The 16220-nt window shown below is 41.3% G+C and overlaps 1 protein-coding gene across 3 annotated transcripts in view; it reads right to left on the reverse strand.

The window, feature by feature from the left end:
- The window catches only part of negr1 (neuronal growth regulator 1), a 165133-nt gene extending 149136 nt beyond the window's left edge, over positions 1 to 15997 (reverse strand). For all 3 annotated transcript variants that reach the window (XM_056413925.1, XM_056413924.1, XM_056413923.1), the window contains exon 1: positions 15616 to 15997. In XM_056413925.1, coding sequence (XP_056269900.1) covers positions 15616 to 15785 — 170 coding nt within the window. In that variant the 5' untranslated portion in view covers positions 15786 to 15997. The remainder of the gene's footprint in view (positions 1 to 15615) is intronic.
- Positions 15998 to 16220: the final 223 nt, after the last annotated feature.

Here is a 16220-nt window from a genome sequence, read left to right on the forward strand (position 1 = left end):
TCTGTGCAATTGATGAGCACAACACAATGGATATTATGTATAAAAGCTTCCTGAATGAATATACATGATGTGCCTCTAAATCTGATTATGATATTGAAACAAGTCGAAAGAACCATTACCGTCATGCTGCTCTCTACAAACTCAACCTCTTGCTTCCTTTATCGGCAATTTTTTCTTTCTTTTTTCTGTCATTTTCTCTCTCGCCTTATTTCTCTTCTTTCTCTTCTTGTTATTCCCTTTTTTATCTGCTGCTTTTATCCAGATGTAGTTGTTCATGTTTGAGTGTCTCTCGGCGCCCAGACTGTATAATTAGGGCCTGTCACTTCCTCAGCGGCAGAGTAAACCGAGAAAGTCTTCACTGTGTCACCTCCAAAAGAAAATCATAAGAATATATATGGAGGAGGAGGTGGAGGTGATATGGAAAGAAGCCTTTGAATTGAATTTCTCTGGCTGGCTCTCAGCTGGGCTTCGGCAGGCACTTCTGAGGACGAACTTGCAACTTAAGGTAGCTGCCTTGCCCCAGACAGGCTTGCGAGTTGATGAGCCGTTTCTAAAAGCATTTATGTAAGCTTACAGCATGAATTATTCTTATTCTGTTTTTAATCTCGACAAAGGAATGCCTGCATGAATTATTCATGCAGCTGTATACAGTACCCCCCCTATTATTAACTGTGAGATGAAAAATATATCTCTCTGTGGAATAATTTAGTCGGCAAAGCGGCAGCCGAGCTGACACACAAGTGCACAGTCGAGCTGATCGCAGAAAATTAAAATCAATTTAGAGGAACTGGGAAGTGTCCATATGACGTGCTCTGAACGTTCGCTCACAGTGAATGCAATGTCTGCTTGAGCTATGCCTGCAGCATGTCACCATATCAATGTGTCACTTTATCAATGTGTGGAAAATACGCCCAAATGTATGATCAACAAATGCGCACACAAGTACAAAGGGACCTACTGAACAGTATGTACAAGTCAGTAACAGTATTTGTTTTAGGCTCACACACACTTATACTCCCTGACAGGACATATTTATCGGTCACTCAAGGCTGTGTTACTCCATTTCCAAATGCTTTTGACATTTTTGTAAAAGCTTTCAATTTAATTGTCATGTAATTGTTCATTGTCATGGCAGCTGAAAAACAGACCTACACGGAAAGTAATTATTAGTTTGTGAAGCCAACAAAAATATCCTATGAATGTTAGGGCTTAGGGCAAATGTAACCTTCTGGACTGTAAGACACTTGCATCAGTGCTGCAGAACACTCACTCCATTGATAAGTAAGAACATCAAACTATTGATATACAGCAGTTACAATTCTTCGTTACATGAAACAGATGGATATTTGCATAAGTGATTCTTCTTTTGTAAAGAGTTTGAAACAAGGGTGTGTTGGACACAAAACAAGCTTTCCCTTGATACATATGGCGAGGAAAAGGCAAACCTAAACCCCCGAGTATGGGAAATTGGTTTCTCACTGACTGACTGTTATCTGTCCTCTAATTCTCAGGCCATTGTCCTCTCTCACTACACAACCACATTATCAGATATGTCTTCCCTTAAACCTTTGCCAGACTACACCATTCCTGGACTGAACCAATGTGTAATGTGAATGTCAACACAATTATTTTTTGTGGAAATCTGCCTCGTTTTGAGTTGAGTGGACATAATGAACAGTTCTGTTTTTCAAATCCTTTTGCTCCCCAATTTTACTAGCCAGCTTTATAGAAAAAAATCCTTTCCCTTAGACACATGGTGCACTAAGTTTCTGGATTGGGCAATTTGAGTTGCTTTAAAAAGAATGACCTGTTATGTAAACACCAAATAAATAATTGAATCCTTCAATGACTAGTTGTCATGGTTCGGCAAAAAGACAACTGGGGATGGGCCCAAATGCAGAGACACGGGGAGCAGATGGATGATACAATGGGTTTTAATAAACACATGTCCAAAACAAAACTTGCCAGGTGAGTACAAAAGTAGTAATGAATTAATGAGTGTGAAAACGACACAAAACAGGACCAGGCAAATCAGACATGTGGACAAGGGATAACAACCGGAACATAGCAGAGAAAAGACAGGACTGTAAATACACAAGAAACTAATCAGACACAGGTGGGCAGACACGAGGGCATCCTGAAAGCTGATTGGTGGAAGAAACACAAGGGAACAGACGAATACAACTCAGGTGCTCACAGACAAAAAGGAGGGAGAAGCCACAAAGACAGGAAGTCAAACTATCAATAGGAGGCAGAGAGTTTCAATTACAATAGGAAACAATATAAATCAAAAACAAGATAGTGACAGGAGTAGTTTTGAGTCCTTTAATCGCCCCAACCTACTTAAGACGATGTAATACTGTTGTAGAGGACTCGGAATGACATCATCTCGAATCACATTCAAGTGAGTTTGAGGAGACACTTTGCTTTATGTCTTTCGACGACATCCTTTCTCCTGCACAGTAATCTTTGTGCATTCAGATTCATGCTTCTGCAGCTGTGATACTATCCAGTCACTATTGTTGACGATACTAGTTGAATGCCAAGAACAAAATTAAATTTCAGAACATTCCTACAGGGAGGGATATACTTGGAGTTGAGAGCCTTGGTCATCTCCCTACAGTGAAAAAACAATTATTGCTACGGTGTGTTGGCGGGAGTGGGACAAACAGCTTCAAACTAATTTACAGCACTAACTAACGACACAGCTGCTCCCTTTATTAATAACTATGTATCAAGCGACTTAATATACACTGACAGACTTATTAGTGGCCTAAATCTCTTTGACTCAACTGTTGAGAAGGAGTGCAGGTCTTTAACAATGCTGTGTCTTCTTCCCTGGACTAGGGACTCGGGCTGGGACCGGTGGTGGGAGAGGGAGGGGGGACGGGCTGAGACATGGCTGCAGCCTCGGCCCGACAATCTACAAGAAGTTCCCAAATCCTTAAAATACAGTCGCAGATAAACAATTAGCTGCGTGATTAGCTTTCATTGATTCGCCTTTTCTCATTATCAAACTCTGCATTGCTGCCGACGTTCCCTGCAGTGGACGAGGATGGACAGCTGTTCGACAAACAGTCGGAAATTGTGCACTTCTGCGCTTTTGTGTTCTGCTTGTTGGCCAAATGTTTTGAGAGATGGCTGGTGTTTCCTCTCTTACTTTTGAGAGTTTCATTGCATTTGATTACATTCTCAGCATCTATTCGATTCAAATGTAGCCACACATTGGGTATTTGTCTTCTCCCTGTCATGTGTTTTTCTCATTGTATTGAGGGTCAAAGACGGACACAGAAACAGTTTGCAATACTGCTTTTTTTTTCCGTGGAGATCTTACTTCGTAACTTCTAAAGTAACGATAGCAGAACCGATAACTCTGGACTTTATCGATACTCCGGGTATTTACTTCTGTCTTATCGGTTTCCGTTTACAACCAGATATCAGGGGGCATCCTAGCCAGCCTTACTGCGATACATAGAGGAATTAATTTGTTCCCCCCCCCCTCGACAATACTGACCTAAACTAATGCCGGAATGGATAGAACGTTGTTTTCTGTTTAATAGCTCCGAGACATTGTTTATGTTGTTATTTAACGACACGCATTACTTTCTCAAACATTTTGTTGGCAATTCTTGTGTAGGACTAGGTTGTATTTTATCATCATCTACTTTATTTCACCCTTGAATGTAATGCATGTGCATTACAGATGATACATGTAATTTATTTTGTCCATGCAAAAAAGCTGTCTCACTTATACTTGTTCATTCACATTTGTAGCGAAGGACAGCCTTATCCCTCCCCCCACAGGAAAAGTGGGTGGAACCTAAAAGTTGATAAATTAGAGCACCTGTGAGCAGGAAAAGAGGGGAGAACCAACAAACATTTGGGGAAAAACCAACATGGTGACCAGAGCGAGGAGCGAGAGTGGGTGAAACCGGAAAAGCAAGACTTGAGAAGCAGATGATCCAAGTAGCTGTCAGGAGCCCTCCAGACCAGATCCTGCTCGGATGCCCGAGAATCTCCTTCCCTACAGAAATGCCCTACAGATAAGTCCTGTACACCCTCCTCTCCAGGCCCGACCTCTCTGTTTCTACCAACAATCCCACACACACACACACACACACACCTTCCCCATCTTCTGAACTGGACTCTACCGGACATTTCCACCCTCCTGCCATTACACACATCCCACTGCCCCACACACTTATTTCATTGTGGTTTTGGAAATGATATGTGATTTAATTAACGTGATAAGAGAAATATTTCAGTTATCTGCAGACTCCTTTTGAGTTGGGTTTTCCGTTAAAGGACAATGTTTGTTTCTTTTGACCCGAAGAACTATATAAAACTTGAAAGACACTGAATGAACTGTATTCTGGGTTGTGTTTTTTGTGTTTTACTTTGTGTCCTGCGTGTTTTTTGTAGTGAAGAAACGGGCTAGCCAGCTGGGCCCTTATTGTTGAGTTAGTAAACTTAAAATACTGGGTAAATGAGATCCTACGCTACACATTGTAATAAGGATGCATGCACTCTTTGTCTGTCATAAAAATACCTCAGCCTTGATAACATCCACATTCACATAATGACACATTTCTAGTTATTGGACAAGCGAGGAAGCCTCTGTTTGGCTTTGCAGCAAACACATCTGATTCTAGAGCTTCCTTCCTACGATAATATGTTCTCCACTACCTGGAAATTTGTATTCATTACGTGCACAATATGCTCTTCTCCAGCAATCAAATCCAACCTCAATGTGAATAATTTTGTTTCGATGAAAAAAATAACCAGCGAATCCTTTAGAGTGAAGATCAGAGAGACTCTGTGGCATCCACAGAGACTGTAAACGTAATCATCTTTGAATGGCCACATTGGCCTGTCAGGAAGAATATAGCTGTTTACCAGGTTGTTGTTTCACACGTCAACACATCGGCCCAAGAAATTGGAAACCAAGCATAAATTGATGGTGAAAGCTAGTTGAACTGTTTCGAGAACTCCGTCCCACCCATGCCCTTTTCGGTTGTGGTACACAGGCATCAGCATTAACACAACCAAATAAAGCATCTGGCTCAGAGATTCCCTTAAGTGAGTAAGTACAATGCACTGAAGTCATTCAGCACAACACCTGTTTTACACATGTAGCCCTGCCTGGGATGGCAGATATAGAAAACACGTGGAACAAATCTCATAAACACTACTCTGCAGAAGTTTTCTTTTGAACTTGTTGAATGGCCTTGAGGTGGCCATGAAAACAAAGATGACAGGACTATCCTTTAGGCTTTGAAAATAATACCCATTAGCGACTGCACTGGCAAAAACGAGGGTGAATTTTCGTAAATGAAAGTGACACTCACACAGTGCAGAGGAAAGCAGCGGGGGCTTTGTGTTGGTATCAAAGACAGCGCCTGGATTGAAGTTTACAGAAGAAAGACATGGCCCACACACTTCCACAGGAGACAACCGTCTGTTTTAGAGATTGCAGAATGTACTGTATGGAGCTGGAGACTGATTGCATGCCTGAGGGAAGTTCTATTGTGGTAGAGCACTGTTTCTCTCAAAATACAGTAAGATGAAACAGTGTGTGTCAAATCTGACAACGTGCAAGCACATTATAACATGACAGAGGTATGGTAGCTCCAGACACTGTATTATCTACAAATACATTTCATTGTGTAGCTCCTAGGGCTGAATACTCATTAGCTCGGAGCTGTAATCTCCCTTTTCATAATGCTAACTAGGTATAACAAGGAGGAGAAACAGAGCCCGACATCACTACAGAGAACCTAGCAGAGGTTAATTCCATGTTGTTCTGTAAAGCTTGCATGTAAGTTTGATGGCGTTAAAGAGGATAGTTAAAATATCTCCTAAGGGAGAAATACAATCCTTTTTCTTGGTCCAAAAGCTTCTGAATTAGTAGAACAGCTTTTAATGCTGCCAAGCTCATACTCTGTGGGTTTGAGACACCGTTAGAAGAGCAATGTCGTTAAATCTGCTGCTAAGGAACTGGGCTATAGCCTTGGATTACTGGCTGTCTTTGCACATCAAGGGTAGCACATTTTAGGGTAGCAAATAACAATCGTTTCCATAATGGATTAATCTGAATATATTTTCTTAGATACATTTTTAAATGTACAAAATGTCAAATCAAATGTGAAAACAAGCATAACAATTTCTCAAGATCACATCTTTCTAATTTGTATATGTTGACGATCATATCACTGTGAAAAGCAGCGATCCTTACCATACAAGCATTTTTTTCATTTAAAGGATTAATCGATTCTAAAAAATAATTGCAACATTTTTTGTAGTAGATTAAATTGCTGTTTATCCACTTGTGTATTAATTGACCAATGTTGTACAGCTTTCAATATGATTGAAAACAGCACAATGCGTCTCACAAAATGTTAATCAAACATACATAATCAAACCATAAATGATGATTTAGGCACATACTTGTAAGTATTGAGCTTTGGTAAAAGAGCTCAATGACAAAGACCTACAGCGCCACTGGTTGACATTGCTGCTCTACCTAGTTGACGAATGGTTTAGTGAAACGGATTAGAGAAAACGTTTTTGACTAGGGATGCACCGATCTGATCGGCGCCGATCTATATCGGCCGATATTCCCATTATCGGTTTTGATCGGCGTTCTCAAAACGGCCGATCAGATGACGTAACATCTGCGAGAACTATCAGACGTTTCAATCGCCGCGCACCGCAACGGAGACGATGCGCCCGGCGAGGGCCGCAGAGTGAGAGGTCCACGAGGGGATCCTCACCACCGAGCGGCGTCCCCGTCCCCCGAGTTGAATCTCTGGGTCAACTCAGCCGACTCTCACATGTCTGAGCCCCTATAGACTGATGCTCACGGTAAACGCATTCGATCGGGAGCGCGCGAGGGTTTTGATAAAGTTAGCGGAAGGATTTAAGTTGCAACATCCGGTTTTGCAAAGTTAGCGGAAAGAACCACGTGAAACAACATCCGTTTATCAAAATAAGATGTCGACAAATCAAACACTAACATATAAAAGTAAACAATGAACTGATTTTGTATCTTTACAGATCGTTTGAGATTTAGCTTAAATTATGCTAACATTAAAACATTTTTACTGTACCAAGGAAGAGTTTATAAAAATAAGTCAGACTTTTGTATGTTAAAAAAAGTCCTGTAAATAGATTTCCCCAAGAGTTCCAGGAAATGAATAATGCAGATGTGTTCCATACATATCTGAAATCCCCTACGCTGGCAATCAAACAATTTTAATGTATCAATTAGGACATCTTTCAAAGTAAAAGTCCGAAATGTTTAAAGAAATCTGTAATTTCGTTAATGTTTGAGTTGCTTTATATATGTATTTCCTCATAGTCCTCGGCAATAATGCTACACAATAAATAGAATGCTTCAATCGACACCGTGATCGGTGATCGGTATTATCGGATCAGCAGATACTGATTTCAGTGATCGGTGATCGGTGATCGGCACCAAAAACTTGATCGGTGCATCTCTATTTTTGACAGTTATACATTAAATAAAATGATTCAGACATGTGTTGCGACAAGTAGCAAAGATGGTGGCTTTATTTGTGCATCTCTATTATAACGGTGATATGTGATTCTGAAAGCCTCCAGCCTCGGTCTCAAATGGGGTAATTGATCATCATTGATTGATACAGGCCTTGGCTGCAGTTTATGCTTCTTATTTTCCAGTCCCTGATTAACTGTGATACCTAAAGCACAATGAGTTGACTGCTGAATATCACCAAGAAACGAACACGGCTAACATGCTGAATACGAACAGACTAAATACAAGATAGAATCAACTCTAGAGAGTGTGCAGAGAATACCAGCCCGCTTATCCAACACTGGGGAGTAACTGATCACGACTACATTTACCTTGGCTCCTACCCTCATATGCAATTAATGATCGGAGAGATAGGTAGAGATAATGTAAAAGTGAGAGAATCAGAAAGCGTCCTTTTATGAACTGCAAAACGCCTCCGAGTCTAAAATTAGAACTGTAATGAGAGGCAGTCTCACAGATCACTTGATGAATTCACTGTTTAACATTAGCCCAGATTGAGTCTCCCTGCCATGGTGTGACTGGGACCACGCCTGACGCCCTATTTATGTCAACGTTTTGGGATTAAATCTTAATTATATTAAATTTGATTTGTTTTAAATGTCAGGAGAATCTGAGAACATGTTGCTATGCATGCCATTAGACAATGGGGGTCGAGTTCTTTTCAATAACACAGCACTAACCTGTGTGGCCGTCTGGCCGATGATAATATGTGATGCCATCAGTTAAGTCCTGGGGTGACTGTTTAAAGTACACTTGAGCAACACATTATTGTTGTTCTGTTGAACTAGATTGTTCCACAGTACAAACACCCATTGTAACATCTGTACAAAGAGTTAATACACTGTCATGAATCTAGAATTAAACATCAACTATCCAACAGGGGTACTTGTTTTGGCTGGCTTTAACCTACCACAAAATAAACTGGAGATCATCATCATCATCAAAACAGCCCCGAAGCCAAATCTGGTCAGGGGAGTAAAGTCCACTGACAGACAGACAAACAAGAGACATGAAACAACGAGCAAAGTATTCAACAAAATGCAGCTGAGGTAGTTCCCGATGCTGCCGGTGTCTCCAGGACCAGTTTGTTCTGATGACTCACCAGGTGAAAACAATTTGAGCATCGCTGTCTCAGCTGGTGAAGAAAAGCTTTCGAGTCATTTTAACAGGGCAGCTGTGGCTACTGATGTAGCTTACCACCACCGGGATGACTGTGTGTGTGACTACTGGACTCTGTAAAGCGACTTCGGGATGTCGGCATGCCTTGAGAAGCGCTATATAAAATAAATGATTATTATTATTATTATTATTAACAGCACTGCAACACTGTATAGAATAATAGCCCGACACCGACTGTTCATAATGTCGGCACAATCATTCTGACAAATTAGGCCTTGATTCATGTTACCTCAACTCCTGACCCCACTGGAAACACTATTCTCAGCGATATTGATTAGCTCCACTAGTTCTTTGCTCATAATTAGTCATCTCCAGCAAACATTTTCAGCAGTCTGAAATCCACACACTCATTATAGAGATGCTCATACACACACACACACACACACACACACACATACAGATAAAACAAAACTCAAAAAACTGCCCAGAGCGACTCCATTTAAAATGGTTTAGCCATTCCAACGTAGAGCCAAATTAATGATGACAATATGAATCTCCTTTAGCTGCTGCACTTTCTAACCAATTGTGAGGAGCAGACTTCGTGAATACGAGTGAGCTAACTAAAGGGCTTGAAAAAGAGATTAGAGTCAATAATTAATTCTTGATTTGGAGAATTTTCTTGATTGACTGAAAACCCTGACAACGTAATTATATAGATTTCTTGGTAGTGAAATATGTGTAACTCATGGAGCTGATATTGGAGTTGGAGGAATATGGCAACCAGAAAAATTTGAAAATGACAATAGTCTTCAAAAATTCAACGTATTACATGGTATCATTAGTTTACTGGTAAAAGCAGTTATACAACTATGATACAGGTATGTATACACTTATAAGCAACATTTTGAAAGTTCTACATTTAGAGGACAGCATGCAAGCCAGCTATACTGCTCCTTACTCTGAAATTGTGGTTCTAGTCTCAGAGAGAAATGATTATTGTGTAAACCCAAGATATAAGACTAATGTTAAATTTCATTAGAGCAAGAAAATACCCTCTAGAAGAGCAAGTCCCTATAGAATGTTTTAACTCACTAAAGGGCATCGCTAAAACAACCAAGTGTCAACACTTCTGATTCATTATACCGTTGGGATCAAACTAGTGTTTACCTGAAGTCCCTCCAGCCTCCAACCATGCTCACACATAAAGATCTTACATTGACGATAATGACATCAACCATTCTATCCGAAGGAAATATCTCCCGTGACGATGATTCGGTCTCTCATCTACAACTAACACTCACCGGAAATCAATTGAAAACGTGAAGAATCACGTCTCAGTATATAAATGGAGATATGGATCAAATGAAATTACATGAAAGGTTCACTTTACGACTTGCACTAAACAGAGCTACATTCAGGGATATGTGATGATGCCTCCTGCAGAGATTTCCCACATCACAGATGCTGACTAAAGGTTGAGGTGTTTCTCATGCTCGGCATACCAAGTGTAAAGTGTGCGGCCCATATGCCTGCACTGTTTGTTTCACAGCTTCAACATCACACAGGCTTGAAACTCTGATGTCAGCTAGTTTTGTTTATAACTTGCTGACACAAGACGCATACCAAGACTTGCTGCTATCCAACTAGGCTCAACTGAGGAGGACCAGAATGAGATTATGTTGTCAGAGTAGCACAACTAATTATCATGAAACACAAGGAGATGCTAACTAATTGATTAAGGATTTTAATTGAAGGGGCACTGAGGAATCGTTTCAGCTCTCTGATGAAAGACTGGAAGTGTTGCCATCCCCTATGATTTGAGGCAGAAAAGGCTGTACACACTCAACAAAAGAGGTGGTAAAAAAAATGTTACTCTGGAAAAGAGAGACTTAATGTTCTGAACAAAAAGACAATCTATGTCACACAAGAACATGCAACAAAAAAAAGTTATTTCTAATACAGCCCATTGAAAATCAATGCAGTCTGATGAAAACTGCCGACACTTGACTGAAAGTATTCACACTCATGTGATGATCCCACTTGAAAAATAATAAGTGGGCAAATCACAGCCCAGTGCTCAATTTAAATAGTAAACTGTTTCCGAGACACACTCTTTCATTGATGCCATTTTTTTAAAGTAAAAATTCCCGTTTCAAGTAACTAAACTTTTTAATCTCGCAAGAGATAACCTGTTATTGCCGGTCCAGTCACTCTCTGTCAAGCCTAATTCTGAGGCGTAGAGTTTTCCCCCCCAACACAAAAACACTCCCGAGATTTGTCTTTTTGCAATTAACTGAATGTTCGCAGCTCGGGATGGGCGAAAGCTCCAATTTCCAGCAAAAATATTTTGTTCCCATCTCCTATAATTGTTGTGATTATAAGGATGCTAGAAAGTTACTTTAAAAGCTAGCATAGAATCCATTTCCCTCAAAGGATTTACCTTGAGAAAGCATTTCCATTTAGTCTTTCATACACCGGGGTACTCAATCACTTAAGTGCTAATTGAAATATATTAGAAATAGAAATACTTCATTTTTAGAAAGTACATTGACTTGCCTCACAAATGGTGACTACAAATGTAATCCATTTGGAAATGGTTCATAATGTGCTTTTGTTTTGCTTTCGATATACGTAAGCCACAACATGTTACAACATGAGGACATAAATCATGGCATGTAACCGAAAAACATCCTAAAGTGTTCGATTTCTAAGTCAAGAGAAATAATAATCTTCCTACACTAGATCTGGTTTTATGTTTATCTGCATGGTATGGTCCTCGGCATATCGGAAAATCTATTTAAAAAACATTTGATTTTCTCATGAGTATCATATTACTTTTTGTATTCAATATACTGTGAAACTTGACACAAGACAAAAAAGTCACACACATTTGAGATCATTTCTTATCTTTTTTGGGAGAACATGCTGCTTTCGCCTACGAGCTGAATGAAACGGATAAAAACAAGCCTCGACAGGCTCCGAGTTTCAAAAGGATTGTGTGGAAGAGGTTAACTGGAGGTTTCAAATGAGGCAGCTGCTCTAAAAATGTTCTTCGCCACTGCTCAAGCTAACATGTCACCATATTAGCTGATTTCCATCTGTACTAAAACACAACTATTGCAAATGGATGCCTTCACTTGAGCAACAGGATTTAGACTCCACTGTTTTAAAGGAAAGGTCAGATTTGTTTCACGTTTCTCGCCATTAGCTGTATCTGTGCCAGGCTGGGAGAGTCCCTTCATAACAACAGCCCCTCCCCCATGCCCATTGTGTTGCATCAATATGAAAGTGTTCATTCACTCGACAACAACAACAAAAATAGGTCGGATTACGTGCCAAACACTTGATCCTCGAGATGTGGGCACCACGATGACAATAAGGACTGTGAAAGAGAGCAACATTGTGCTGACAGCAACACCGCATTAAACATGTGGCGCAGAAAACAGGCGAGGGGATTTTAGCGTAATTAACAGTGACAGACTCAGGTGTGCCCACAGATGTGTCAGAAGAGGTAAACCAGATTTTCCCACAAATGAGTGCATTAAAAACTTCAGATATTTGACAGCTAACTGTTGGACATGCTGTATCTCCAACCAAGCTGTTGGAGAGGAAGGAGCCTTTCTTATACTTTTCAATAGAACTGGCTAATTAATGAAATGCAGAAAGTGGAGAGGGTGCTTCTCAGCCATGGGTATGGTCTGTGTTCAGGAGATAGTCCACACTTATTTCTTTAAATGATGTCCTGTAGAGTGTCACTTAATATTCCCCTATAAGTCCGTCTTGCCAGCGTCTACGTTGGGATGGGGACACCAAGCCATTTAAACTAGATGTCTCTGGCACAAGTGCTTATAGTAAATGTCAAGACCTTTCGGAGCCATAATAATGACACAGTTGAGGAAGATGATATGGCACCAATTGTGTCCTGGATAAGGCGAGAAAAAGCTCCAGTACAATCAAGTACAGTCAGAAATGATTTTCATCAACTGGTTGTTTGACATGAGGCAATGATTTTAGATTTACACGAATACCAGACTTTCAAACTACTGACAGGTCAATTTTGAACCATTACAGACCAGGTTCCTCGGTGCAGGCCTTTCTTTGTGGCTGAGGGCCAACTGTCAAACTAAACTAAACACAAAAAGGCTTGGATAACTATCTTATTCTTGATGTGTACTGCCTCACTCCAATATATTCCCCTGGTTCCTATGTTCTGCCTTTCCATAATGTATAAATGTAAAAATGTAGCTCTTGAAGCAAGATCAGGGTACCTTTTATGCGTCTGTCATCCTATCAAACATATTTCATTGTGAAAATAAAAAATACAACAATAAAAAGACAGACATACTTATGAAATCGTACCGCAAATCTAAATATTGTAGCAACACATGCTTTAGATTTCAGTCTGTCTGGACAACAATTGCAGATACTCTCTTTTTGCTGTTGATTAAAGATGCTTATTCATATAGAAGAGGCTGCCACTGGATATCGTGTGTTTCCTGACAGCATGGAGAACTGTCTTTTCATCTGGCTGGCCTCCTCAAATTCATAGCATTCATTTACTGGGAAGTCAAGGTTTATTTAATGGAATCCAAAAAATATGAAACCTGCTATATGAAGGGATGGTAGAAAGTGATGTGTAGCTCCTAGCTCATAGAATTACAGTGTGTAAAAAAATCCAGCATGCATGCATAACTTGAATGCACTTGTGTAAGACACTGTAGAAGCTGCAGGACGACTCATTTCAGAATAAAAGGGCCTTTATTAGAGGCTGAAATGGCTGAGCTTTTAAGTAATCAAAAAAAGATTTAAATGGTGATGATCCACACGCAGACCATTCATCATCTGGAAGAAGCTCAAATCATTTAATTGATGTGGACCCACTGCCCAACTTGAATCAGGGCAGCAGTAATGTAGTGCTAAGAATTAAAGAGGTGCGGGAAATGCAGACGCACCACTCGGGAGCTACTCCATAATCCAGAGGCAGTGACTAATTGCGTGCTTCTGGGTTTGTCGGTATTTGAGAATGCTCAATTTTTTTTCCCATCAATGAGCTTAAGGGCACAGAAAAATTGCCCTCTAATAGTCGGGGGTCTTGACAATGAAGTAACTCAACAAACAGGCACTGTTTTCTGTACTGAGTTCCTAAAGGAAATGGTGTATGTGGTGATGCCTGACTCCTAAGACCAGGGGGAAAAACAAAGAGAGGCAAAAGACAGAGCCATGATTCCTTGTGTTTTGAGGAAATTACTATACCAAGACGGAGTAGGCCTTTATCATCACGTTGGTGTGTTTTGCAACTCGAGGCGAGCAGAGATGTTTCAGAGGTTTACGATCTCTCTTAGGTCAACAGGTGTGAGCTCAACAGCATCCTGTAGAGGTTTTCCCAATCCATATCCTAGATGGCATTTAATAAGGGAGAGTGTTACCTTATTTAGGGGTGGGAGGAAACTTGTTTCTTGAGTGGAGTCATCGCACAGGGATAATCTCTGGTCCAATAAACAATCAGGATTCAGACAAAGCTTCTGCCACTGATCACAGCCAATCCAAATGGACACAAGAGAATTAGACGCACTCTCTAAAGAGACTGTTAGAGGTGTAAGTCTCTTTTCAGGGGCGTGCCTTTAGGACATGGAGGGAACAGGGGAAAAGATGATGAGTACCCCTGAGCTGTTGCCACGGCTTTTCTGCACTGAACACCTACACACTTGAACCACACTCATTGAAAGGCACTCACCTCCATACAGCCACTTAGGACGACCTTATGCTACAGAAACAATTCAGCTCTTCAGCAATCAAGTATGAGACAACGATGACTAAAAGCCAAGCTGAGTGGAACTTTAGACAGTTAGCCGCTCTGTATTCAGGTCTACGCTGAGCATCTCTGAGTCAACATCACAGAGTTCATATTGAAATGGGGCAGACCTGCCCCCTCAGCCTCAGAGCCATCACAACGGATATTTGATAGAACAAGATATTATCACAGCCCTCCAAAGATTTGCATCGTTTTTCGTTGTTTTGAGTAGTTTTGAATTTCTTCTGAAGAAATGAAATAGATTACAGAGATGTTTTTGCAATGTAGCCTGGAAATAAAACTGAAAGAGTGGTATATTGGAAGTTATGCATTCAAAGTACTAATAGTACTTCAACTGTAAACTATTTTTGACAATGTGTTTGATAATATGCCTATATGAAATTAAATATTTAAAAAAAGAAAACTCCTCAGCCCACTGGTCCAAACCACAGCCATGCCCAGTTGATTTAGTCCGTAATGAGCAGCTATCTTTGCAGCTGGCATCGTAACGGGAAGATGAGGGCGGATGGGGGAGAGACGCGTCACTGCCATAACTCGCTTCTGATAAACAGAGACCGACCACAAATTCAGTCTTCAGCCCCGTTTGGAAACTGCGACATCACACAACACATGCAGCCAAAGTGACAAGACAGCGCTGAGAAGAAGAATAAAAGCATGTTACGCTATGTTGTGTGTACCTTCGGCTCCTCTTCGAGAGGCAGTGGCGGGCTAGTTTTCGTTCATTCAAACAATGTCGTCCCAACTGCGAGCAGATATCCAAAACAAACACACCACATATAAGCAGTCGCAGTTCACGGGTGGACACGAAGGGGAAAGTGTGCTCGAAAACTTTGCCGTAACGAGCCGTTCCACTTGTCGCAACAGCGGCGTCCTGCGTAGTTGCCGCGGCTCTGGCCGCCCCCCTCCCTCCCTCCCCTGTCAGGCAGAAAACAAGGACGGGATGGAGGGGAAATGGCCTATTGTGCGTTTATAGCAAGCGCTGTGCGATAGCACCAGTTTAAAAAGTAGTTAACAGACAACGAACCCGTGTGTGAGACCGAGAGGACCGAAGTCCCGACAGACAGCGAGTGTGAGCGGGAGAAAGTGAAGTTGCGTTAGCTTGTTTTACCTCAGGAGAGCCGTGTCGCCTTGTCTGCTGACCACACTTTCAACCGAGGAATAGTCCACAGTTTGTCCGGCGGGCAAACATGACGGCAGAACGCAGCACAGGCTGAGAATGATCGCAGTAAGCCACTGACCAGAAACACAAGCATCCTGCACCGCAATCATTATGTCCATCAAGGCTGTATTGTATTGCCGCGTTTCCCAAGTCTTCGTGTTGCAAGAAAAATAAAAGAAATAGAAAAAGGCAAAGTGTCAGCTTTAAAAAAGAAAAGAAAAACCTTGACGTGAACGACGCTTTATTTCCACACTTTTCCTCCTCGGAGCCCTGTAAAGAAACGGTCCGCCGTGTAGTTTCCCAGTTGTGTTTTTGCTGGATGTAGAGCCCACTGAGCGGGGAAGTGTACTCTCCAGTGGCTCGCACACCATCTAGTGAGGAAATGCGATGTAAAATGGGAGCAGACCTAGAAGCAGACAACCCCCAGGCTCTGATCCTGTTGCCATGCGGCCGTTTCCCGGGCAACCCGTTCCCAGTGGCTGGTGATGGAGCAGTGAAACCGGAAGGTATTGATACAAGGACAATTAACGATATGGACTGGAGAGCCAGCCCCG

This window comes from Pseudoliparis swirei, chromosome 5 (genome assembly GCF_029220125.1).
Source record: "Pseudoliparis swirei isolate HS2019 ecotype Mariana Trench chromosome 5, NWPU_hadal_v1, whole genome shotgun sequence".
In the NCBI taxonomy this organism is placed as follows: Eukaryota; Metazoa; Chordata; class Actinopteri; order Perciformes; family Liparidae; genus Pseudoliparis; species Pseudoliparis swirei.